The sequence below is a fragment of the Sus scrofa genome, chromosome 14, assembly GCF_054392235.1.
Source record: "Sus scrofa isolate SSC_HxYL_T2T_F1_AM1 chromosome 14, Sscrofa_HxYL_maternal_Yorkshire_Landrace_v2.0, whole genome shotgun sequence".
NCBI classification, from domain to species: domain Eukaryota; kingdom Metazoa; phylum Chordata; class Mammalia; order Artiodactyla; family Suidae; genus Sus; species Sus scrofa.
In genome coordinates, this window is record NC_139396.1 from 5,729,128 (window position 1) to 5,754,929 (window position 25,802).

The following is a 25,802-nucleotide window of genomic DNA, read 5'->3' on the forward strand; positions in this document are numbered from 1 at the left end:
CACCCAGCCCAAGAGATCCTACTCTGGGCTTGGCTCTGAAGGTTTCCACAAGCAGGTATTCTCTGTGCACAAGGTCTGTACCAAGAAGAGGGCGTTATGGGGGTTCCCGGGGCCACCCTGATATCATGAGGTACCTGTCTCCTTAGCCTGGGAGATGGAACCCAGAAGAGCAAGAGGGAAGCTTGGGCCTCCGGCTCAGCCTGAAGCCCCAGACTCAGCCTCACCTAACCTGGACGCAGCATCCAGTCATTGGAAGTCAATCAATGTTCTTTTCTGCTAAAGCCCATGAGAGTTGACATCTGTTACTTGCAAGGTCGAGGCAGAGGGAGAGCTGAGCTCAGAGGCCCAGACTCAGGGCAGACCTACACCAGAGCCCAGAGGAAAGGAGGGTGCTGAGGAAGGCCAGCCAGCCGGCCTTCCTTCTGTGCCAGGCATTGTTCTGAGATGTTTACATGCATAACTTCGCTTAATCCTCCCCAGGACCTTCTGAGGCAAGCAGAGTCATATGTCCCTCTTTTTTTTTTGTCTTTTTAAAGCCACCCATGGCATGTGGAGGTTCTCAGGTTAGAAGTCGAATCGGAGCTGCAGCTGCCAGCCTACACCACAGCCTAACAGCAATGCCGGCTAGGGTGGAGACAAGGTCAGTCTAGGCCTGTGAGGTCTGATCTGTTCCACGCTCCAGGATTGGGACTGGGGGCTCATTCATATTTTGCCTTTGTAGGTTCCCTGGGACAATTCTGGGCGGGGGGTGGGGAGTGGGTGAGCGCTAGACCCTTCCACAGTAGGCTCTGGAAACTTTTCCTCTCCATCTGCCGAAAGATGTAAAGTCTCAATCCTTTGCCTGGCAGAGACCTCTCCAGAGAGTGGGAGGCATGGCCTGAGACCAGGGGTCAAGGAAATGGAAAGGGTCGGTTCTGGTTACAGCACTTCAGGGTGTGTGGCAGGTACCCCACGTTTCTGTTCTCCAGGAGCATAGCTGTTGCAGCTGGACAACAGGGCCTTGGAAGCTTGGAAGATGCAAGGCCGCCCCCCGGTGGTCACATGTCATAACTGCAGCCCCACAACCCGCCTCCACCTCCAGGCCAGCCCAGGCCTGGGCAGCACTAGCCGGGGAGGCCATGAGATCACCTGGCTCTGCAGGCCTCATGTGCCCAGGTGAAAGGGAGGTGCCAGTTCCAGAAGAGCAGAGAAGCATGGAAGTGTCACACATATGCACACATGCAAACAAACCTCTGCCTTTTATTCTGGTTTTAGAAGCAGACAGGTCAGTGAGGTCAAATAACGCACTCACGGCCACTGAGCCTGTAAGCATCACTCCTGGGCCAAGTCACGTTCACCTGGCCCTAGGCATCCACTTCAATCAAATGAGTCAGGAGGACAATGTGTGGCTGTTAACTGCTGCCACACATCAGAGTCAACCAGGGAGCTTTAAAAACACCTATCGGTGCCCCTGACACAGACCTACTGTATCCAATCCCTGGGCGGGATTCAGCGTGGCTCCCAGTGAAATAAAATGTGCATCTATCTACACTGCTAGTTGGGAACCAGAGAGCAGGATGGCTATCTCCTGGAGGCCAGGGACAGCTCCATTTGTGTTTGAATCCCTTAGTCCTGGCCCATAAAAAGGAGTTAATATCATTTGCGAAGTGAAAGAATGAACACATGAGTGGATGAATAAAGGATTCTGAGGGCCCCTCCAACTATAAGAGGAACAGTGCTCTCCACACATGCCCACAGCCACGAACACTTCCAGGAACTGCTTGACTCCCCCGCCTCCACCCCAACGCACACCTCCTTCTTGGTTGGCTCGTATTTATTGCGCACCAATTGGGTGCATGGCCCAGCCCCGGGCCCTGGCCAGACCACCCCCCCCTCGTGGCCCCCTAAGTGTTGTTCCAGGCCCCGGGGGCTGGTTATAAGCAAGGACTGGACGACAGGGCCAGCAAGCAGGCTGGTGATGCCGTGCGTCAGCCAGCAGGCGGGCAGCCGAAGAGGCCCCTCTTGGCAGGCGGCCAGCTCGCACACCTGGCTGAACAGAGACAATGGTGGTGGCTCCAGCGGCCCAGCCTCCTTCCCACTGGCAGAGCCTCAGGCGCACGAGTGTCCGGAAGCTCCCGCAGCAAACAGCCCACCTGGGAGGCAGCCAGAGGGAGCCCAAGGGACTTCCAGGGAGGGCAGCAGTGAAGGGCCCAGAAAGGTCCCCCACCCCACCTCCCCCCACCACGATGCACTTTCAGGGAAGGGAGCCACCCTCCACCCACTCCTCACAGCTCTCTAGAGCCCCACGTGGATGCGTCACCACCTCCCACCCTCTCTAGGGTCTGAATCTGGAGAACCTCTTTCCCTGCTCTGGGGGAGGCAAAGGCCCCTAGTTCCAGGGCTCTCGACTGAGTTCTGCAGGCCTCCACTCAGGCTCTGAGGATCAGCCAGTGGCCGTAGGGGGCGAGGCCTCTCATTTGCGCCCCACCCCCCCAACCCATGTAGGACCTGGGGAGAGGACATAAGGGGCTGGGCCACAGAGGCAGCCTCACTGAGCCCTCCTCTAACCTAGCTGCCCAGAAGCCTGTCCCCCCAGTAGGTGGGGCCTGGCTAGGGTTTCTTCATACCCAGCAGGTCACCAGGTTCCCAGAGCCAGCTCACTGTCAGGGCTGCAGTCCCCTAGCGTGATGGCCCAGAGGCTGCCGCCCCAACCTCTGTCCCGGAGGCCCCTGGGTCCTCATAGGCTGACTTTCTCAAACAATGCTCTGCTGCCCCCAGGCCCAGGAAAGGTGACCGCTGTGGATTCTGGAGGGACGGAAGGTGACATGGGACGAACTGTGGGAGCAGAGCCAAATCCTTGCCCTCCCTCCTCCCTCAGATCGGCCAGGGGCGGGGGCAGCAAAATTAGGCAAACTCCAGTGCAGATGGAGGACCATGGGGAAGCGTTGTTGTCCTTCAGGAGGAAGGGGCGGGGCCTCATCACCATCAGGGAGCCACTGAAACAAGGCTGTTCCTAAGGACTTCATTCCCAGTCCACTCCAGACCCAGGAGTCGGTGAGGTGGTACCAGCTTCACAGCTGATTGCGGTTCCGCTTGGGAATGATCTTTCGGTAGGTTCTGCGCTCTGAGATGTTGCGTTTGACCTTGGCTGTGGTGGGGGCCTCGTCCTGGTGCAGGGACGGGCTGGAGTGGGACTTCTTCAGGCTGGGCTTGGGCTCCTGAGTGCCGGCGGCCTCCCTCCCCAGCTGCTCCTCCCACAGGTCAAGGCTGTCCGCAGGGCAGCGCAGACGGGCCACCAGCAGTTCCACGTAAGTCTCGTAGCGGGTTTTCTGCAACACACAGGCCCCACCGCCTTAGCACCACCCTGGTCCAGGTGGGCAGGAGGCTGGGCCCCTGAGGGACAAACAGCTCCCATGTGTATGATGCTGTGGCTATAAAAACTTCTGCAGGAAGAGGGCGGCACCAATGGCTGGCATCTGCTTGAGCAACTGTCTCTGCAGAGACCCTGCCATTCTCTGGATGTACTACATTAACAGCTATTGGCCAGCTCTGTGCTAACAGCTACACTGTGCGCTACTGTAACTAACATCTCTAGACCACCTTTCACCTCTGAGACACTAAAAGATCCATCGCCCACTAGGCCTGAGATCGGTGCTGTGCTGCACACAAACAGTGCGCATCTGTACGCAACTCTAATTGAGTCTGAATCGCATTTTAACAGTTGGCATCTGGAGAGCGTGTGGCTAACTACCCTCATCTGTTTAACACTCCTCAGGCCTCAGCACTTAGATACAGTTTCCAGTGTATTTAGGGCTTCCCCACCTCCAGCCCACTGGATCCCCATCCCAGCCCTGGGAGGTTGGGCAGGTGTCAGTGCTCTGCTTTATAGAGAAGGAAATGAAGCCTGGTGAGGGCCAGGGCCTTGCTAAAGGTCCCAGCGGGTGGAGGGTGGGGGGGCTAGGGAGGGATTGCTGCAGGCGGAGCTGAGTCCTATTGGCCACACCCCAGGGGCCTCTGGGAAGTGACATGCCCACAGCCCTAGATCTAGCCAGAGCCATTAAGGCCGAAGGATGAGCTAGAAAGGGTGGGGGAGAGTAGCACCAGGGCCAGGGGCACAGCCAGGAGGTGACCTTGAGCTCACTTCTCCAGTCTTTGCCCCTGGATGGCCTCTGACTGCCTCTGTTCCCACACTGCCCCTTACCCACCCTCCTTGTGAATGTGGGCACAGGGTGGGGGTTGGGGGTGGAGGAAAAAAACATTTTGGCATTGTTCAGGGAGCTAACAAAGGTCATTCCTTAGTTAAGACCATACGTGAGGCATGGAGGTAATTGAAATCTCCTAAAAATGTATCAGGTTTGGACAAGTTGTTTAATCCGTCCATGCCTAAGTCTCCTCATCTGTAAAATAAGGCTGAAAGTCCCTATCCCAGAGTGGTAAAACAACTAAACAAGATAATTCATACAATAGAAGCTTCCGAAATACTGCCTAGTATTATTAGATAGGTATTAGGGTAAATAATTCTGTTAAAACATAGTTTCTCCTTCAATTTAGGGAAAGTCAAATATACTCTTAGGAGAGAAAATATGTATAAAACAATATTCCCTAAGAGTGTGTCTGGGAGTTCTCACTGTGGCGCAAGGGGATCCATGGCGTCTTGGGAGCACTGGGACACAGGTTTGATCCCCAGCCTGGCAAAGTGGGTTAAGGATCCGGCATTGCTGCAGCCGCGGCTTAGGTCTCAACCAAGGCTGGGAACTCCATATGCTGCGGGGACGGTCAAAAAAGGAAAAATACACAGTGTTTTTGGACAAGCAGATGCTATGTGTCCCCAGAACAAGAAGTGAAGCGGCCTGAGTACACATGGACATATAAACTTTGTGCACGCGTGTGCACATGCTCCTGTGCAGATCCTGCACAGAGCCCAGGGTTCTCACGTTGCATGCCTCACCTAGACTTGAGCGGCCTTGGAAGCCAAGGCTGCTGGGACGGCCGTGGCCACAAGAGGGCGGTAGAGAGTCCAGCCAAGGAGGCCGGAGAGGCCTGGAGGAAGGTGAAGACGCCTCACCTCGTACTCCAGATACTCCTTCCGCAAGCGGTAGTCCTCCAGCTCGCGGCTGCGGCCCCGGCGCTCCGGTAAGTTCCTCTGCAGATCCAGCAGATCGTCGGAGGCAGCGTCCAGGCAGTTCTCGTGGGATCGATGCTGTTCCTCCTGGGAGCGGGAGGCGGTGGGGGAAGCTGTTCCAAGCCTCCACTACTCCGTTCCCAGGCCCAGGTGTGCAGCCCAAGGCCGCCCTCCCTCCTTTCCTGGGCCCAGGTGTACAACTCCATTCCGGATCCCGGGGCCAGGTGCTCAGCCCAGCTGGCTTCCTTTTCCTAGGCCAGGTGCGGAGCCTCTCATCTCCTGTCTAGTCCCCAGGGGTGCACCCCACCCCTGCAGCATCCCGCCCCTCCCCCAGGCCATACCAGGGAGCTCTGCGCCGGGCCCATCGGCAGGATGGGCCGGACGAATCTACGTTGGGAGCCCACCGCGGCCGGGAAGGGTGGCGCTGAGTGCGTGGCAGCCGCCAGGTTGATGCGCGCGATCCAGGAAGTCATCTCTTGGGCAGTGCTGCGGGCAGAAGTGGCCGTCTGTCCCCAAGGCCAGGGTTGGTTCTGTCACCTATCCCCGCCCCCAGCCTCTTGTGTTGGCTGCTCTGACCAGCAGCTCCGACTCAAAGCCTCCGGATTCAAAAGCCAGAAGCCCTGCCACTAGCGAAGGTGGTTGACCTCTGCCCGTGGTTTTTCCTCATCGGTCCAAGAAGCAAATCTGGGACAGCAATAGAGTTCACATCAAATACCCCCAAATGATCAATTGTCAGTGACTTCCTGCCATCCTCTGTTCAGAACTGGGAGGCTCAGACCGACTTTTCAAGATGCAGCTTGATCCAGGGTGGGGCCCTGCCATCAGAGGGTGGGAGGGGTGCAGGGCAGAAAACTGGGGCTTTGCTGCTTGCCTTTGCCCCCCACCCCGGACTTACGGTGCCTGGAAGAGGTAGAGGCGCCAGTCGGCTGTGCGCAGCTGGAAGACATGCGGCTTCTTGGTGTAATGGGTGGCGGGGGTGGCCAGCGAGTGGTGCACCCCCACAGGCTCGTCCACCATCTGCCCCACCAAACTCTCGCCCTCCAGCCTGAGGTCCTCTCCCTGCCACAGGGCGCAGGGGCTCAGAAAAGAGGTTTTCCTCAGTTGTCCAGCCTCCCACCTGGCCCATCCCTGTGCGGACTGCCTCCCTACCTTCAGGAAGTAGAGCACCATCCCTCGCAGTAAGGTATGGATCATCTTCCAGCCACGCTTGCCCCAAGGTGCTGTGGGGGGGCAGAACCGGAAGGTGGTGGTGCCCTCCCATCTGGACACAGCCCCCCCCCACTCTTCCCGCCAGCTCCAGCCCCTCCCAGGATGCACAGAAACACGAAGAAGCACACCACAGCAAAACACTACCGAACACAAACAGGCAGTATCGCCTCTCATTCGTACTGGCAACCACCCTTAGACACCAAAACAGAAATATTTACAAACAACGGAAGTGGATGTTCACACAGCCCATCCCCCCTCCAAACACCCACCCACAAGCACAGCTCTTCTCAGACACCCTTCCAGTCCCATCCAGAGAGGCACAGGGGCTCAGATGCTCGGGCAGAAGGCCTTCTTCCCCGGGGTTACTGCCTGGTCTTGCTTGGGCCCCATGGTTTCTTCACAGCCACAAGCCAGTCCCTGGGCTGGTCACCGCTCCCCAACCCATCTGGGATCCTGAGACTGCCCTGGTCACGTGGCTGCCCTGCTGCAAAGCTTCAACTGGCTGTGGAGTGAGGCCCCATTGTACCTCCTGCCATCTTTCACACAACCTCCCTCCACTGTGCTTGGTGGGGATCTTGCTGCCCGGACTACAAATAACCAGACCCTCTTTTCTTCCAAGGTTCAGCTCAGAAACCATTGCTTCCCAAAGCCTTAACTCCCCTGTACCCATAGCCCATCCCCAAACAAAAACAGAAGGCCTTCCTTTTATCCCAGACACTGGTGGGCTTGTCTCATCCCCACCTTAGCTCGGGTGCTCAGGGGCTGGAGGGGGGCGCTGATATAGCTCTGTCTCTGTTCCTTCTCCTGCTCCGGGCACCTTACATGGCCCTCAACTCACAGTTACCACTGAGGAAGGAACCTGGGGGGCCCATCCTCTGCCTTAGTCCACACACACGCCCCTGTTCACGGCCCATGGCCCCCCCGAGGCAGCAGGCAGACACTCACTCTTCTTGCCATCCGCATCCTGATGCATCTTCCGAGCCAGGATGCCCTGCTTGTAGGTGGGGACTGTGGGGTCCTGTGCCAGCTGGAGGAAGGGGTTGCTCATCTTGCCAGCTGGGGGAGATGGCCGGGCCTTCTCGGGCGTGGCTGCATCTTCCTCGTCCCTGGACATCAGACGATTGATGGGGCTGGCACCACACCTCAGGACCCCCCAGAAGTCTCCTTCAAAGCCAGTCCATCACTTCCTGTCACCCCTCTGCCCTCGCAGCTTCTGGCTCTTGCAGGTGAGACCTGGACCCCTGCACCCTCTCTGACACTGGCCCAATGCCTGCCCCTGGCTCCCGCCACGCAGAGGGGTGCACTGCCCAGAACTCTCCAACTCGCAGGTGGGTGGGTGGAGGGAGGGGGAGGGGGTCTCACGTACACAGCCCACTCCAGCTTCTCACTCCGGATAGACCAGTACAGGGCCTGGAAGAGAAGCACACAGGTGGGCGGGGAGCCTCAGGCCCTGGGGCTCATGGGGCCGGGCAGAGGTCGGCCAGGTGTACCACAGCTTGTTGCTGCCTCCACCCCAAGAAGCTGCCCTTCTTCCCTGGGCAGCAACCCATGCACCCATGTACCAGTTTATGGTGCATCTGCCATGGTCCCAGCAATGGGCTGGGAACTGGAGTCACAGGGAGGATCAAAATAATCCTAGTCCTTACTTGGGCTCAGTGAGGCCTGAACTAGTTCCCTTGAGGGGGAAATGAATCTACCACATAGCATCCTGCTCAGAGGGATGTGTCATAGCAACCCATGTCTGGGGAGTGAGTGAATAAGTGACTTGGAAATGATATCACCAAGAGCACTCATGCAGCTAGCTTGCTTCTGTAGCCCTGGCCATGCCTAGCGGGTGCTCGGTGCCTAGTAAGTGTTCAATTAATGATTACTGGAGAGGAGTTCCCACTGTGGCTCAGCAGGTTAAGGACCCGACTAGTATCCATGAGGTTGCTGGTTCGATCCCTGGCCTCGCTCAGTGGGTTAAGGATCTGGTGTTGCCATGAGCTGTGGTGTAGATCGCAGACGCAGCTCAGATATGGTGTTGCTGTCGCTGTGGTACTGGCCGGCAGCTGCAGCTCTGATTTGACCCCTAGCCTGGGAACTTCCATATGCCGCAGGTGCCGCCCTTTAAAAAAAAATGTACACTGGAGACAAGAGAACAAGTGCTGTAACTGCTTATGAAAGCAGGCTGCGTGCCAGGCACTGGGCTAGGCACTTGACAATCTTTATTTCACTGTGATAATGACACTGTACAATGGCTACTAGCTACAGAGAAATTTACCTTGGCCAAGGAGGAAGCTGCCCAAGACTAGAATTCAAATCCTGAAGCCCCTTGCTTCCAAAAGCTAGCTCTAGACTGCTGCCACTTGAAGCTTAGCCCAGAGACTTTGCCCAGAACCAGTGCCCCTGAGACTTGAGTGGGCCTAAGGATCACCCAGAAGCATAACAGAACATGGTAGTGGCCCAGCCCTCATACTTTCTTTTTTTTTTTTTTTTGGCCACCCCAAGACATGAATTTCCTGTGCCAAGGATCAGAACCGAGCCGCAGTCACAACCTAAACTGCAGCTGCATCCTTAACCCACTATGCTGGCTGGGGATGGAACTTGCATCCCAGTGCTCCCCAAACACCACTGATCCCATTGTGCCACAAGGGGACTCCAGATGCTTTCTGATCCACCAGGTCCAGGGCAGGGGGCCTGGGAGTTCCCATAAGCTAACAAATTCCAAGAGGACGCTGATGCCACCAGCAGGGGCCTACACTTTCATATCCCTTCATTAAACAAGGCCTGTCCACTCAAGGACACTTGGGCAGAGCCAGGCCTCATCCTCCTGGGAAAAAGAGCCAAGGCTCCAGGCTACCGGCAGCCCCTGTGCGCCTCCCCCACCTCCGCCCCATAGTACCTTGAGCAGTTCCTTGGGGAAGTTCCCACCATCCTGCAAGCCATTCAGGTTGGTTATGAACTCCTGGCAGCTCATGCTCTTCCCGATGTTCTGTGGCCACATTGAGAGGAAGGACAGCTGGCACACACACTCCAAGCCAGCAGAATAATCCCCGATCCTGTCCTGCCTGAACCCACCCCAGGTCTCAGCTCCCCTTTCCGGGACCCACAGGCACTATCCCCACCCTCTCACCTGTCCGTGCAGGTCCGTGTTAAGGAGCATGATGGCACAGGTCAAAGTGTGCACGCAATCTGCCCCCGAGAGAGAAAGCTCATTGCAAGCCAAACTCCTGCGTCTCCTCTGCCCATGCTGGACAGGGTGACCCCCAAAGGCCTCCACAGACCCCCACCAGCTGCCACCCAGCGAACCCCTGAGCACACTGGAGCAGTTCCCTGCCATCCTTCAAAGGGCCGGCCCCTCCCTACCTACTGAGGAGAAGAGCCCGGGGTTGCAGTAATGGAAGCGCTTGGAGAACTGGTAGAGGATCCGCTCGCGCTCCTGGGTCTCCCCGCTGAGCACCAGGGCCTGGAGGAAGCCCCTGGAAGGCGGGTGGGGGTCCAGGCAGAGCCCAGCAGCCCCAAAGCTTAGGGCTGGGTCCCAGCCTCTCTGGGGGCTGCCGCCCCTCCCCCACCCCACCATCCCTCCTTCCCAGAGAGGCCCCAGAGTCTTACCGGAGCGCGCGGTCCAGGCTCTGGCCTCCAAACTGGAAGAAGGAGAGGTACTCCTCAGCCACAGCCCTGCTGAAGTCGCTGCTATAGAGGGGAAGTGGGGGTGAGGCCTGTGCTGGGGGCCTAGGGGCTGCATACATCCTTGGCCTGATGTGACCAAGGGAAAGGCACAGCTAGGCTGGACCCCAGGTCCCAAGAGGGCAGTGGCACCTCACTGGCTCCCCATCCAGTGCTGATGGAGAGGGACACAGTTGGGGGTGGGGGCAGCAGATGGTCCAGTCCAGCAGCTCTAAGCAGGACTGGGGGTGCAGAGGCAGGCATGGCAAGGGTCTGGGGGGAGAAGGAGACAGGGTGCAATGGACAGGACAGGCGTTACATATAGGACAAGAAGCCAGTGGTGGGGCTGGAGGGACACAGGGCAGACTGGGGTGGCTGTGCAGGAAGCCCACTGCAGCTCCTCCCTTTCCTGCCTCAGGCTCCTGCCTTGGTCAAGTTCAAAGCCTCTTACTTCTTCCGCAGAAAGGCGGCTACTTCGGACTTCCGGAAGCCCTCCAGGTGGTAGAGGCGAGAGGCCAAGTTCCAGGCCATCTTGTCGTTCCTGATGCCATTAGCCAGCTTGTCTCCAGCCTGTGGCCCTAGGCCTTCCTCTGGTAGCAGTGCTTGGGGCATGGGGCTCTCAGGAAGCCTGCAAAAGCCCATCACCGTCAGGGTCCTCAGATTCCCAGTTGGGAAGGACACAAGGGGTTCTGGGTCAAGTGTCTTTGAGGTCGGTTGTGGATGGGGATGCTCAGAGTTCACACGCAGAGCTCAGGGGGCAGCTGGAGCTCCGTGGCCTTGAGTGGTAGGGGAGGTGCTGGACCAGGGCCTCTCCTGGGGAAGAGGCAGGGTCACAGGCCGGTCACGGCCTGGCTGGCCTGACCTGGACACAGGAGGGAGGACTTGGAGAGGGCAGTATCCACACAAAGCCAACAAGGGCCGGGGCCAAGCCTGGTCCCAGCACTTCCTCGGGTAAATCACAGGGATGTGCTGAGCATCATTTACCTCGGGTGGCAGGTGCAACCCTTTCAAGACCCCAGCAGTATCTCCTCCACCCCAAGGAGGTAGGATTACCTCCCCAAACCACCAGCCACTTGTGTCCCTCGCTGGTCCTACCCTCCTCACAATGCCTCCATGCTCCCCTTTCCCTCCCCCAACTCCAGCCTCCAGCCCCCACTCTGAGATCCGGAGCCAAAGAAGGTGCAAGGACGAGGCAAGAATGGGAAGCTAGACCAGCTGGAGGAACCACAGAAGTGGCTTCCCACGCCTGCCTTCCCGAGCCAGTGGACCCGTTATGAAGAAGGCCCTCAGCACAGGGGCTTGGTTGGTGATCCACAGGGGTGCACAGGCCCAGGCAGCACCCTCCCCCCGACCCCCAGCAGAATTGGAGACCTCTCAGAACCTCAGAAGTCTCCCCGTCCCACCTCTACCTGACTCTCGAATTTTCCCCACCACAGTGCAACCCGGTGGAGGAGCCTCGTTATAACCGTCATCATCTATGTGCCCGCGTTAGGGAGTTGGAGGGATCAGCAAAACTCATCACAGTATGAAAATGAACTGTCCACTTATAAAATTCAGAGGCACTCGACTGCCTTCTCCACCCCGCACGAATGTACATCTCTGCCCCCGACCCAGTCAGGATCTTTGCTGACAACTTCTCACTGCTTCCCGAGGCCCAGCCACATCCAGCAAGGCAGGGCCAACATCACGGGAGCCAACTGAAAAGGGAAATTACAAATCTTGACAAAAGATGCGATGAAGTCCATGAAAGTGATGCTGGAAGCCTCCAGGGGTCACGTGGAAAGCCGCAAACAAATGAGGAACAGGAAGAGTTAGTTCCGTGAACAACTGGAGAGGCGAAAACAAACCTAACGACACAAGATAGTTTTCTTGTGGTGCAGTGGGTTAGGGATCTGGCATTGTCACCGCAGCAGCTTGGCTCACTGCTGTGCCGCGGGTTAGATCCCCAGCCCAAGAACTTCCATGTGCCACGAGGGCCAATAATAATAACAACAGTAATGACACACTTGTTCCCTTTACAGAGAACTACTTGGGTAATCAGCGGACGAAGTCCTAAAATGCCTTTAGAAAAATGACCTTGTTAATTAGCACTGTTTACCATATAAATGGGGAGGGATTTTGAGGAAAAAAAAAAACAGCGCAAATGTAAATCGTTATGGAATTCTATATTTCAAATGAAAGAACTGTATAGTGTGTGAATTATATTTCGATAAAGCTGTTATTAAATTAAATTGCCCTTTATGAACTCACTGTGAAATGAAGTATGAAGGAAAGACATCTCATTGGGCCATCAAACTAGGCCAAGAAAATTAGACCTCCTCCTACACTGTCTTAAATAAAATTAAATAAATGTATTTATTTAATACTTGGGGTCATTTGACCAAGAAAAGCATCAAATGAGCCTTTTTTCATTATTTACTATGAAAGTATGGTTCTCATTTTAGGTGGATTTACTTTTATTTGGGGTTGAATTAACTTTAATATTTGGTCACAGTTTTGGGGTTAACCCTGCTCTGGACCCCACCATCCACCATTCCTTTGGTCCCAAGCAAACCTCCCGTTGCCACCCGGGATCCCAGCCAGCACCCTGGACCTCCAGGCACAGCCTCAAATTCAAAGCAGCAGCATCCCCACATCACAAGGTCTGACCACCCCCGCCCCCCATCCTCCGACCTGCCTAGTACAACCCCCGTTTTCCTGGGGCACACAGCTCTGGTTAGGTTCACCCTGCCTCCCCCTGGGGTCCTCGCCTAGTGTCCAAGCACAGACGTGTCTCCCTCAGCACATTCAAGCCCTGCCACACTTGTTCAAGACTACCCACTCTACTGTTTCTTGTGCCTCCAAACCCTCCAGTCATATAATCCTAGCTTAACACTTATTAGTACATTAAGGCCCAATGTGCATTTCTCACACTCCTCCCAGATCAGGTACTCTTTTTTTTTTCTTTTTAGGAACATGTGGACATTCCCAGGCTAGGGGTTGAACTGCCTATATTCCACAGCTACAGCAACACAGGATCCTCAACCCACCAAGCGAGGCCAGGGATCAAACCCACATCCTCAGGGATATGAGTTGGATTTCTCACCTGCTGAGCCCCAGCGGGAACTCCCAGCCCAGGTATGCTTAGATGCCAGCATAATTAGGAGGCAGAGGGCCAGCAGCTGGATGGACACTTACCCTTCAGGAGAAGTCAGGCGAACATCAGGCTGGACAGCTCCAGCCTCCGCAGTCCTGGCTGGGCCTTCACTCTTTACTTCCTTCCCCAGGTTCAGAGTACCTCCCGCCTCCTCTGTCTCCAGGGAATGAGGCTCTGCCCCATCGGTCTCTAGGAGTGACGGGCTGGAAGCATCTAGTGCCCACTTGGGAAGCTCGCTGCCTGGCTGGTGGCTCCGGAGCTGCGGGCTGCCTTTGCCGGAGGACACGGGGCTGGGCTGGGGGCCGGGGCCTCTGCCCTCTGACTCAGGGCTGCTCGGCTCCAGAGAAGAGGCAGGGCTCCCCCAGGAGCCAGGGGTCTCAGTACAGGGAGCAGACCCCTGGGGACACTCGGCATCCCTGTCACCTGAGGAAAGGCGTGGAGTGAGGCTGGCACCCAGTGAGGAGAAGGCCAAGGGGCCTGGCAGAGCCAGGAGGACAGCTTGGTCTGCCACCTCCAGCAGCTCCCCCTGCCCTGAACCCTCCCGGGGCTCTTCCTTGGAGCTGCACATTCTGTCCCTCCCTCAAGCCTCCCACACACAGATGCAGAGGACTCCCGAGGCAACCAGGGGTTCAGGACTTGCTAAACCACCAAGACCCAGGCATCTGAAAGGCTGGGTCTTTTGTACATTTCTTTTTTCTGGTTTTTCTTTTTTTTTTTTTTTGCTTTTCAGGGCTGTACTGGCGACATATGGAGGTTCCCAGGCTAGGGGTTGAATTGCAGCTACAGCTGCTGGCCTACACCACAGCCACAGCCACACCAGATCTGAGCCGTGTCTGCAACCTACACCTCAGCTCCTGGCAATGCCGGATCCTTAACCCACTGAATGAGGCCAGGGATCGAACATCCAACCTCATGGTTCCTAGTCAGATTCATTTCCACTGCACCATGACAGGAACTCCTTTTTTTAATTTTTTAAATGATTTTTATTTTTTCTGTTATAATTTACTGTTATAGTTTTCTGTTATAGTTCTATCAATTTCTACTGTACAGTCATTCATATATATACATTCTTTTTCTCACATTATCCTGTACATTTATTTACTCTATGAGATGAGTATTTTTTTCCTTTTTTTTTTTTCCCTTTTTAGGATCTCACCCATAGCATATGGAAGTTCCCAGGCTAGGGGTTGAATCAGACCTTCAGTGGCAGGCCTAGACCATGGCCATAGCCACTCCTTAACCCACTGAGTGAGGCCGGGGATCGAGCCTGCATCCTCATGGGATACTAGTCAGGTTCTTAACCTACTAAGCCACAACGGGAACTACAAGATGAGTATTTTAAAACCTCTTGGATTGAGGGAATTCCAGAGGCAGAAGCAGGATTTAACCCCAAGTCGGCCTGGTTCCTGCACAATCCAAGATGACCCCTTAATGACACCCCTGGATCCAAGAATGTTCTTTGTCCCCACTCCCAGTCCCAAAGCCTCCAACCTCCCAACTTCCCAGAGCCCCTAATCTCACCTCTGTCCTGGGAGCTGAGAGGCTCCAGGGGCCAGGAAGGAACCTCTTCTCTCTGCCAACCCTCAGGGCTGGGCAGGGCCTGTGGAGAGAGACAAGGTGCAGCCATGAGCCTTGGAGGCACTGAGAGGTGAAGGGGACAGTGTTGGGGGGACTAAGACTATTGGGAGCCCCTCCTTCCCTGCTGTCCTCCTACCCAGACCACTCGGCCTGGTCTGGGCCTCAGTTCAGAAAAGGCACCCTGGATGGGGCCCATCACCATGGGTCCCGGAAGTCACTGGGTTCAGGTTCCTTCTTTACAGATGGAGAAGGTGAGGCCCAGAGAGGAGAAGTCACTTGCCCAAGGTTGCACAGGATTGGGGGTGGTGCTGGAGTCAGATCCCACTTGTCCTATTTCCCAGGTCAATGCTTTGTCCTCACAGGATGCTGCAGACTGGATGAGGTCAAGGCTGTCTTCCAGGGGAGCCTCAGGGAAGAAGAGTGGAGAGAGGTTTGCCCCCAGAGGGAAACTCCTCCGGGGCCTTGCCCGCACCCCAGCCTCAGGCCACAGACTTCAAGTCTTCTCTGCTCTGTTCTCCCTCCCTTCAGATGGCCTCCTGTAGCACCCACCCCAGCAGGGGATGTGTCGCAGGGCAGGGAAGGTGACAGCCCCCTGGCACTGGCCTGGGCTCTGCCATCCCAAATGGGGGAGCAAACTGCCACTCCCAAGACCTCCCTTTGAGGACCCCAGGGGCCCTGGAGCAACCAGGCTCCAGAACACGCTTCCCAGGACAGAGTCACAAGGTATGCGCAGAGACCCCCCTCCTGTGGGTGGAGGGGCCTGGGCTGGTCAGCAGCTCCTCTGATCTCGGGGTCAGGCAGCTCTTCCCCATTGTTCTCTGGGATCAGAGAGATTAGAAAGTCACAGCCCTGCTTTTCCATCTTGAGTTTCCTTATCTGCTCAGCAGAGGCCTCCCTGGGAAAAATGTGTTCACACACTTGTCTCCATCATGTGCCCGTGCTGATATCAAGGACCTCTGCCACTGTGTGATAACGGGCCTGATCTAGTGACACTAAAAGATGGTGAGCCGAAAGTAGCAAAATGCTGAAATCTCTCCCCAAAGTAGAGGACTCTTAAAGTGGACATCTCCCCAGCAGGGGCAGAGGTCACCCCTGCAGGCTGCCCCCTGCCCTGTTACAGTGGGAAAGTCTTAGAGGTGGAGGAGGAGAGTCTGAGATTGGCCTGGAACACGCTGCACCCGGAGGAGCTGTTTGTTCTCCAAATGTGTCCAGACACAACCCCTTGGAGCTGGAGACATTGTGGACCTCACTGCCGTGGTATTCAGCTGACATCAATGGCATCCAGAAAATTCCCTCTGACTCTGAAGGCCACGCTGGACCCGCTGGATGTTGCTTTATTCCTCCAGGATCCCCCAAAGCCCCAGCATCAGGAAAGAGCGTACTGGGCTCCGGTGACAGAGGGAGGGCCTTCCTTCTGTGTCTCCGAGCACAGGTGGGGCCCAGGCTGTCACTTACCTCACTCTCCCGCTGGCTAGAAGGTGCTGTGGGGATCCCCTCGGTGGCGGCATCCACTGTGGCCCAGGCAGAAGTGTGCAGTCGGTAGATGGGCACGGGGAACGGAGGCGTGGTGGGCCCCCCAGGATTCTCTGTGTCCTCTGGGTCGGTCTCAGAGCCCAGCTGCCAGGGCACTCTGCCTCCTGGGGGTGGCAGCTCCGGGCTCTGTGGGCTCTGGGGCCCAGTGGTCACATCTGCACAGCAGTCTGAGAATCCCCAGGAAAAGTGTGTTTCTGAAGCACTGGTGTCTGAGCAAGGGCTCTCCAGGAAGAGGGGGTTGTCAAAGAAGAGGCTCTCCTCCTCGGCACCCCACTCTGGGGAGGAATCTGGCGTCCCCTCCCTCAGCCACCCCGGGTTCTGGTCGTCCCCTTCGGGCCTGCTGCCGTCTTCTCCCAAGGCCTCGTCCTCATCCACATCCATGTCCACAGCGGGCCCTGGGTCCTGGGGGGCCACAGGGCTCGAGGGGAAGGCGGGGAGATCGGTAGGGGCTGTAGGCAGGCAGCATCTCAGCTCAGCTCTGAGCCCCTCTGTCTTCTCCAGCTCCTCCTCCAGGTCCAGGACACACATCTGGGCCTGCAGGATGCCCGCCCAGAACACCACCTGAGTGGACGTGCTCTGGCTCTGCCTTGGGCTCCCCAGGGGTTGGCTGTCCCTGGGTGACCTGGAAGATTCTGACTGCTGCCTGGCCTCATCCTGTGAAGGACCGATCCCCAGGTGCATGGGCTCCGGACTGGAGGCCCCGGGATAAGCATCTTGCCTCACTGAATCGGGAGAGTAAGAAGGCCAGGTCTGCTCCCCCCAAGGCTGGAGAGGGTCCTGACGGTCGCCTGTCTCCCTCAGGTGCACCCCTGGGTGGGGCCGCAGGTTATCTCCCAGATAGACGTCGAGAAACTCCACAGGTTTGGCGGGTTCACAGAGTCTGTCGTCACCCATCATCCACAGAGTGCAAGCTGCGCAGGAGGCCCAGAAAGCATCCGCCTTCACAAGCCCATCACGTAGATTAGAGGGAGCACTGGCCAGGAGGGTGACCGGGACCCCACATCTACCCTGGAAGGGCCCAAGGCAAACGGAGGTTAGCACAGCAGGGCTGTCCGTCCCGGAAGCACACGTCTATCAAGTTACACGTGGTTTTGAGTTTCTGCCTTATCAGTAACCCCAAAGCTTGGCCGCTGCCTTCTGTAGCCCTGCAGAGGTGGAATGTACCTTCCACGCCATCTGACCCACAATCACAACTGCTTGCGCTAGGGCGGCACCCACCCCAAGGACACTCATCCATTGGCTGAAGGTGGCCACAGGGGCTGAAACGGATGAACTGGGCAAACCAGATCCTCCTCTTGGGAACCTATGTTGGAGAATGTCAGGGCCAAGAGGGTTGGTAGCTGGAGCAGAAGGGGGAAATGTCAAAAGAGGGTGAAAGCATGGCAAACAAAAAACAACATGTAAGCCAATGTACATGGGCGCCAAACAGATGCAGGCTAGAGGTTAAGGGAAGGGACAGACTCAAGGGAAAAGCGGGTACCCAGGAAAGAAAGACCACAGCATGTCTCTCATCCACCTCCCAAGGTTCCTGTCTTCGGGGCCTGCATCCTTGCCAGGGCTGGTTCTTGGGCACAGCTGTGCAGCCTGCCCAGGTGGAAGCAGGTAACGGGTGCTGGCTGATCTCAGCCTGGGCTTCTGCAGGGGGACACTTCAGGCCACGTGGGCTGCATGGGGAGGAGACTGCTGCCTCCTGGGGAGGGGGAGGGAGAGGCTGGGGATGCACAGCCACATCTACCTGGGGCTGCATCACATCTGCTCAGAGCTGCCCAGTGCATCAGCCACACCGGCACTCTGGGTGGGGCCTGATGGAATGCAGCCAAGGAATCTCTCAGGGTATTTTCTAGAAGCATGCATCTCCATCCCCTGAGTGTGGTCCCCAGGTTACATGGTTTTGGGGGTAGCCTTGCTTCTGCAGAACAACTGGCTTTTTGGAATTCTCCTATGGCACAGAGGGTCAAGAATCTGGTGTGGTCATTGCTGCAGCGGCTCAGGTGGCTGCTTTGGCGCAGGTTTAATCTCTAGCCAGGGAACTTCCACATGCCATGAGCAAGACCAAAAAACCAACTGGCTTGTTCTGATATCATGTATACAATGCAACTCGTAGCTGGGCCTGTTTCCCTCTGGGTACTGGTCCTCAGGAAATGCAGGGTAAGAAGGCCGGCCCTCTGTAAGATTTCCCAGTATCAGATGTACTCTGGACTGCATCGCATCATTCAGTTTCCCTTTGCCTCCCTTTCTTCACTCACAGATCTCTAATTTTTTTTAAGGCCACACCTGTGGCATATGGAAATTCTCAGGCTAGGGGTCGCATCAGAGCTGCAGCTACTGGCCTGCACCACAGGCACAGCAACGCCAGATCCGAGCTGCATCTGAGGCCTACACCACAGCTCACAGCCACACCGGATCCTTAACCTACTGAGGCCAGGGATTGACCCTGCATCCGCATGGTTACTAGTCATGTTCTTAACCTGCTAAGTAGCAACGGGAACTCCCTGGGTATCTAGTTTGGGGACTGCATATAAACTGTATTGAAATATTTGGGGGCAAAAAGAAACACACACATACACATAACACCTGCTCCCAACCGGTAACCAGGCATGACTTTCACCTCTCACCTACTTCACGGCCAATCATGAGACACTCAATACATGGGAAAGTTCAAAGCTGGGAAACTAAGTCTGGGTGGGGTCCTACTGCTTAAGGTCACCTACAATGCTTGGGTGGGCACTGTTCCTTTTTCACGAGGTGCCCAAGAGAAACAAGACAGGACCACTGCGAATTTCACTTTCTCCATCTCCTGGCAAGCATCCTCCTAAAAGTCCCTCAAAACCAGAATCCCTTGCTGAGTCGGTAGCTCTCCCTTGGTCCTGACCCCCACATTCCTCACTTTGAGCAGAGCAAAAAAGTCTGTAATTGCTGAACTGAGGCCTCTGAAGCATTAGGCCCCCAGGAAGCACCCCATCCAGCCTTCAGGGCATCCACCATGGTCACTGCTGTGGCATGGGTCGCTGCTGTGGCGTGGGTTTGATCTCTGGCCCAGTAACTTCCACATGCCACAGGCATGGCCAAATAAATAAATATGTGAAATAAAGCAGGAAACTGTTAATGACCACACTAAACATAAATCCAGAAGAAATGGGGGCTTCCTCACCATAGATTCAAAGGGAAAGAAAAATCAGAGACACTGGAGTAGCTTTCCAGAGACCAAAGGGAAGAGAGCAGATGTCTGGGGCCCAAGGGAGATGGGGTGGGGACTGGGGATGGAGGTGAGGAAGCAAGGCAGATGGGTCCACACAGGCGCACATGACCTCTTGGTAGAGTTGCCACATTTAGTAAATAAACAATAGAGCATGCCCAATATTTGGGACATTTTTGTACTAAAAAATGACTCCTTTTTTATCCAAAATTCAGTTTTAGCTCTGCATTGTATCTGGCAACCCAACCCCATGTTAAGAGTATCCCTCGCCCCCATGATGTGTCACTCATTAGCCTGTGCTCTGCAGCACTGAGCTCACTGTCTCATCAGCCACCCCAGGGCTGAGATAAGTGATAACATCACCTTCCTACTAATAAAGAAACAAGGCTCAGAGAGCTTCAGAAATGTGTCGGAGTAGCTCAGCAGGTGGGTCTGAGAAACTGGGGTCTGAACCCAGGCCTATGGCTCCCTTAAGCAGCACTCTCTTTTTCTACCTAGGAAATCAGTTTCCTTGGGCATGCATGGATTGAATGAAGTATGACTTCCTTCTGAAGCTGAGCCCCTTAATGCACTTGTTTTCCCCACTGTCCAGGGCAGGGCCTGCCTGACTCAGAGGTGGCACTCCAGGAGTGTTTGTGAAACTAAGAGAAAAGATGGAGGTACGATTGGATAGGTGGATAGATGGATGGAAGGATGGATGAATGGAGGGATGCATGGATGGACGGATGGATGGATGGATGGATGGACGGATGGATGGGTAGATGGAGAGATGAATGGATGGATGGAAGGATGAATAAATGGATAGGTGGGTGAAGATGTAAATGTGCCCTTAGAAAGCCTATCCTCATCAACCTTACTACAGGACTGGGGAAACTGAGGCTTGGAGGAGGAGCTTTAGCACCATTATGACATTATGACTTCTTGCTGAGGGACAATCCAGCCATGAGTCAATAACACCTTCTTCCCAGGAAGCCCAGTGCCTTAAGGGCAGAGGTTTCCCAGAGGTGGCTCCTGCCAGGACAGCCCAGTAGCCAAAATGGTCCCCTGGGTGCTGCTTCTGAGACAGCAGTTGGACAGAGAGGAGGAGACTCCAGGACCCATTCAACCCTCTGGCCTGTGCTCTCCACTTGTGGAAGGGTTAGTGGAACTGCAAGTTTGAGAAGTTTCTCTCCCTGGAGTTCCCATTGTAGCTCAGCAGTCAAGGAACCCGACTAGCATCCTTGAGGATGCAGGTTCAATCCCCGGCCTCACTCCGTGGGTTAAGGATCTGGTGTTACTGTGAGCTGTCGTGTAGGTTGCAGACTCGGCTCTGATGTGGCATTGCTGTGGCTGTGTTGTAGGGCAGCAGCTACAGCTCCAATTGGATCCCTAGCATGGGAACCTCTGTGTACTGCTGGTGCAGCCCTAAAAGAAGACAAAAAAAAAAAAAGGAGTTTCTTTCCTTTTCTCATTTTCCTGCCACCTTCAACCATACCACTTTCTCTGCCCTTTTATTGCTCTTCCCTGAATGAAGGGGCAGGATGACCTAAGGGGTGTGGTCTCTTCTTAGAGCCATCACAGCAATCCTGCCAGGCACCTGGGTGAGGACAGCATGCCCCAGCAAGGGTGGAGGGTCAAGGGTCAAGGGTGGAGACCAGTCTCTGTTTCCTGGAGGTAGGATGGCACATCCTAGGCAGAGGGCACCCAGAACTGAGGAGCAGAGCCCAGGTCTCATGCATCTAGAACTTTTCTGGTTTCTTTCTTTCTTTCTTTTTTTAACCCATTGGTGTTTAGTGATCTCTTGAAATCACTCAAGTATCCTAGCCCGAACAAAGAAGGGAGAAAGTACCTGCCACAGGCCTCTTAGGTAGGTATTGTTACCTCTGAAACTAGCAGTCCTTCATTTTTCTAAGCACCATGCTGACTCAGGAAACTCAAAGAAAAGTTCAGGGTGAAGTGAAATGGCTCTTCAGAATCCAAGACAATGCTTGGAGCTCCAGAAGCCAGTGAGGAGAAGGAGCAGGGAGGGGGCTGAGGATCGGGGAGGAGAGAGCAGGTGCTCCATGAGCAACCCCCCCAGGGCTCCCGTCTTGAGCGTAGTGACCTCTCCAGGGGCTGAACCTACATCGAGCAGATGGGCAGTGAAGGACACAGAAACCAACAGCTATGGGACCTAACATCCCTCCCATTGTCACCCAAATCTATCCTGGGCTTCAAGGAAAGGTCTTTTCTTTCCTTTTTGGGGGGGTGTGGTGGGGGGTGCACCTGCAGCATATGGAAGTTCCCAGGTTAAAGGTGGAATTGGAGCTGCAGCTGCCAGGCTACATCATAGCCACAGCAATGCCAGATCTGAACCATATCTGCGAACTACACCACAGCTCACGGCAATGCCAGGTCCTTAACCCACTGAGAGAGGCCAGGGAGCGAACTACATCCTCATGGATACCAGTCAGGTGCACAACCTGCTGAGCCACAATGGAAATTCCAAAGCAAGTCCTTTCTGACCTTGGAACGGGGAGGAGCCCAGATGGTACCTGGATGATCCTTTTCGAGAGTGGGTTTGCTTTCCATTCGGTGCGTGGGCACATGGCCTGAGCCCTGAGGTGCAGAGAGGTCACAGCAGGCTGGTGAGAGCCTACCCAAGTGGAGATGGGGACAGCAGTGGGTGTCCTGCATTCACCCCCCTCCTGCCCCACACCTGGAGGCTCACAGACTAGACTCAAACTAAGTACAACTCAAATCCTAAGAGCCTGGTGACTCTGGCCAAAAACTTCACCTGGCTCCTTGCCTGGGAAAGAAGGAAATCAGATGGCTAAAGCTAGTCCAAAGGTCTGTTATAAAATGGAGGGGGCCCGGGATCTAACGCAGGGCCCAGCCCTTGGTAGGTGCTCAGAAATACCATGTCCTGCTCAGATTAATGCTGCTGCTTTGTGGGTCCACTTAGAGAAGCCAAAATGAACAAAAACAAACCAAGGACCCTTCCTAACAGCACAGATTCAGGCCAGTGGGGCTTCCTCAGTCCCCCAGGAGTCTGTCTGCTTTGAGTGTCCCATTTGGAGTGTGCGTCTTTCCTTTTAAGCTTTTTTTTTTTTTTTTTTTTTTTTTTGCTTTTCAGGGCCGCACCTGAAGCATATGGAACTTCCCAGGCTAGGGGTAGAGTCGGAGCTGCAGCTGGCAGCCTACACCACAGCCACAGCAATATGGGATCCGAGCTGTGTCTGCGACCTACACCACGGCTCATGACCACACCGGATCCTTTAACCCACTGAGCGAGGCCAAGGATCGAACCCACATCCTCGTGGATGCTAGTTGGGTTCATAACCCACTGAGCCATAATGTAAACTCCTCCTTTTGAGCTTCTAACTCAGAAAACTTCCTTTTGAGCTGGAAATGTTTCCTTCCTATGCAAAAAGCAAAGGCTCTAGGCCCAGCCAGGGATTTAGGAGGTGACCTGTGCTGTCCTTTCACAGCCAGGGAAGGGAGCCAGGTTAGGGGTCTTGTCCCTAAGGGCAGGAGCTGAAGGTGGGGTCGTCCCCCGCCCCCGCCCCCGTCCGGAGTTGCAGGACAGACACCCCTGCCTGAACCTGGAGCCAGAGCAGCCAAAGTACATGACTAGAGGCACCCCACATCCTGCCCACACGGAAGGAGGCTTCATGCATATGTACGTGTGTGTGCACACACACACCCCACACACACCCCCACACACCACTGGGTGCTGAGAACCTTGAGGTGGGTTCAGCTGGAACTCAGGCAGGGAGGGAGAATGGAGGGGGCAGAGAGGGTGGTGGGGCTGAGAGGATGGGGGCACAGAGAGGAAGGAAGGCCAAGAGGATGAGGGGGCAGAGTGCCAATGGGTCTCCAGGGCAGCTACTGCCTGGGAAGGACAAGGAGGCTCAGGGCCAGGCTGGGCCTCTTTCCCTGCTTCCTGAATCTCCCCCTTCTACAAAAGGCCTAGAGCCCAGGTTCTAATCCCTAGACTGGGTGGTTCCTTCTGTGCAGCGGAAGGAACCCTTGATGCCCTAAAGCCGGGGTAGATTGGCCTCCTGGCTATGGCCCCACAGTCCTCTGGGGCATTTATTATCAGCTGATGACAGCTCACCCTTCCCAGCCTTTCAGCAGAGGAGTGACACCACTCCTGAGACCTTAGCCCTAGAATAAATGGGCAGTGGCTGAGGATAACAACCACTAGCAAGTCTGACAGTGTCCCAAACAGGGACGCCTTTGAGGGTGAGACAGTTCCTGTTACCCCTGAGGTCGATAGGCCTAACCCAGTGCCACCTGGGGAACACCAGCAAGTTGGGCCCCTACCCCCACATGGCCTTCCTGGAAGGCTCATTTGGGGCGTCTGGGCACACCAGCCCCCCACTGGGTACCAGTCACCAGGGACCCGGGGAGGCCCACAGGACCTGTAGGAAGGAGTTTCTCGGCCCTTCACCCTCATGATTCAGATCCTCAGGGGCACTAAGGAGGCCAGGGTACTGGGGCCAGAGGAGGAATCAGGGAAAGGGCTGGGCTGGGGGAGGAGGCGGGTGGAAAGAAGGAAGGGGGATGATGGAGCTGTAGCCCAGGCCCAGCTCACAGCAGGGGCACGCGCAGAGGCCTACGGAACCCTCCTTCCTGCCCGCCTGCTCCAGCAGCCACCACAGGGCCCACTGGTGACTCTCGGCATCCCTGCCCCCAGCCCAGGCAGGCCCACCTTGCTCACCTCCAAAGGTCCCGGGAAGGGGTGTGTGGGTCTGGCTCCTCAGGCACGGTTCTGCTGCCTGATCTGTCCACCCCGTTGAATGGGGAACGTGGCGGCTGGAGCTTCCGACTTCCGCTCCCCTCTCCACACTCACCCCCCCCACTCCCCGCGGCCTCCGGGGCACCCCAGCTGCTCTGCACCTCACACTTCCTGCCCTGAGACGAGAGCTCCCGCTCCCAGGCCCAGCGCCTCTGGCCCCCTGCCCCTGTTCCTGGGGGTCCCCCACCTTCCACGGCCCAGAGTCAAGGGCCTGGGAAAGAAAGAGGAAGATGTAGTGCCCTGACCGTGACCACGCCCTGCCCCTCCTCCCTGCGGTTCCATCACCAGGTTCTCCTCTCTGCCCAGTTCTCAGTTCCTTGCAGGGCACCCACTGGGGCTCAGCAGAACCCTGGGGCTGGCAACTTTTCTTTTCCCATCGATGTATATGTGGCTGTGCCTGGTGTAGGCAATAATGGCCCTGGGTACAACTGTCCTGTAGTGACAAGGTGTCCCTCAATAGCCCCTGAGCCACCCCCCTCACCCATATTATAAAGCATTGCTATATTCATGACTTGTAGCCAGAGGCAGGTTCAGAAAGGTTAAGCCACTGCAAGGGTTGCACAGCTGGGAAATCACAGAGCTGTGGTTAGAACTCAGAGCATCTGACCACATGCACTAACTCATCCATTCCCACGACTGATTCTCAGTCAATGTCTGAGGGACACAGGTCACAGGTGTCCAGAATGTGAGGCTGAGGCTGGAGGAACCGCACTCATGGTACCAATCTGTGTTCCAGCCTGAAGCACCGCCCGCTTCCCTACTGACGGTCTGAAGACCGTCCTGAGCTCCAGTCCTCATAAATCCAATGGCCCAGAAGATTCTTCAATGTGCGAGGCACTCAGACCCAGGCCAGCCTGGCCCACAGGGCAGAGGGTGTGGGGCTTCAGCTCCAGCCCTGCCCCCGCCACCCCACGCCCCCAACCAAACACACAGGGCGAGGAGTCCACAGGGACATGCCTACCAGGCCTTTCTCTACCACACTCTGGGGACCCAGAAGCCTGGGATTCTCTACTTCCCAGACCCTCAGGGCACCTACCCATCTCCCCTGCAGGGGACACTGCATCACTGTGCAGACTAACCTGGGGGAGGGGGAAAGACAGAGAGGGGATGGACAGGGCCTGGACCACGGGCGAGTCCCCCCCCCAGTCCATGCACAGGCTGTACCAAACCAGGGAAGGGAAGAGAAAGAGTAGGGGCTAAAGGCTGGGGTGGGTTCTGCTGCCACAGCCACGTTCAGCAGAGGCTGAGAATCCTAATTCAAACCTGCATCTCCAGGTCGTAAGTAAAGTGGGCAGCAGGAGAAGAGGACACACGTCTTATATCAGTGCCTCGGCTGCAGTGTTACAATATCCACATATCCAAACACATGAGGGGGGCTCCGCTGCTCACTTTCTGGGGCTGACGCTGTTGGAGGTAGGCTTATCTCCACCTCAGAGCAATGCAAACCCAGCTCACCCCCTCTCCAAGCTGCTCCTCCAGTAGGGAGATTTTATTTTTGTTTTGTTTTGGGCCACACCCACAGCATATGGAAGTTCCCAGGCTAAGGGTAGAATCAGATCTGCAGCTGCAGGCCTACACCACAGCCACAGCAACACTGGATCCTTAACTGAGGATTGAGGCCAGGGATTGAACCCACAAT

At 55.9% G+C, this 25,802-nt stretch overlaps 1 protein-coding gene and 1 long non-coding RNA gene across 16 annotated transcripts in view; one reads left to right on the forward strand and one right to left on the reverse strand.

Annotated features, from left to right (window-relative positions):
• Positions 1-1,219: 1,219 nt before the first annotated feature.
• PSD4 (pleckstrin and Sec7 domain containing 4) overlaps positions 1,220-25,802 on the reverse strand; it is a 47,500-nt gene continuing 22,917 nt past the window's right edge. For 12 of the 15 annotated variants that reach the window (XM_084993327.1, XM_084993329.1, XM_084993339.1 and 9 more), the window contains 16 exons: positions 16,128-17,213; positions 14,953-15,078; positions 14,616-14,694; positions 13,136-13,517; positions 10,410-10,586; positions 9,905-9,985; positions 9,659-9,771; positions 9,426-9,484; positions 9,195-9,284; positions 7,677-7,720; positions 7,256-7,416; positions 6,251-6,321; positions 5,997-6,160; positions 5,443-5,587; positions 5,045-5,188; positions 1,220-3,308 (listed from right to left, as the gene is read on the reverse strand). In XM_084993327.1, coding sequence (XP_084849453.1) covers positions 3,051-3,308; positions 5,045-5,188; positions 5,443-5,587; positions 5,997-6,160; positions 6,251-6,321; positions 7,256-7,416; positions 7,677-7,720; positions 9,195-9,284; positions 9,426-9,484; positions 9,659-9,771; positions 9,905-9,985; positions 10,410-10,586; positions 13,136-13,517; positions 14,616-14,694; positions 14,953-15,078; positions 16,128-17,213 — 3,180 coding nt within the window. In that variant the 3' untranslated portion in view covers positions 1,220-3,050. Of the gene's footprint in view, positions 3,309-5,044; positions 5,189-5,442; positions 5,588-5,996; positions 6,161-6,250; positions 6,322-7,255; positions 7,417-7,676; positions 7,721-9,194; positions 9,285-9,425; positions 9,485-9,658; positions 9,772-9,904; positions 9,986-10,409; positions 10,587-13,135; positions 13,518-14,615; positions 14,695-14,952; positions 15,079-16,127; positions 17,214-21,914; positions 22,011-24,076; positions 25,698-25,802 lie in introns of those variants that run through there. The other 3 variants (XM_084993330.1, XM_084993338.1, XM_084993325.1) reach the window with 3 other exon arrangements.
• On the forward strand, positions 3,240-12,350 carry LOC146396257 (uncharacterized). Its single transcript, XR_014825792.1, has 2 exons — positions 3,240-7,536; positions 11,101-12,350. It is a non-coding gene; the product is annotated as an uncharacterized LOC146396257 (long non-coding RNA).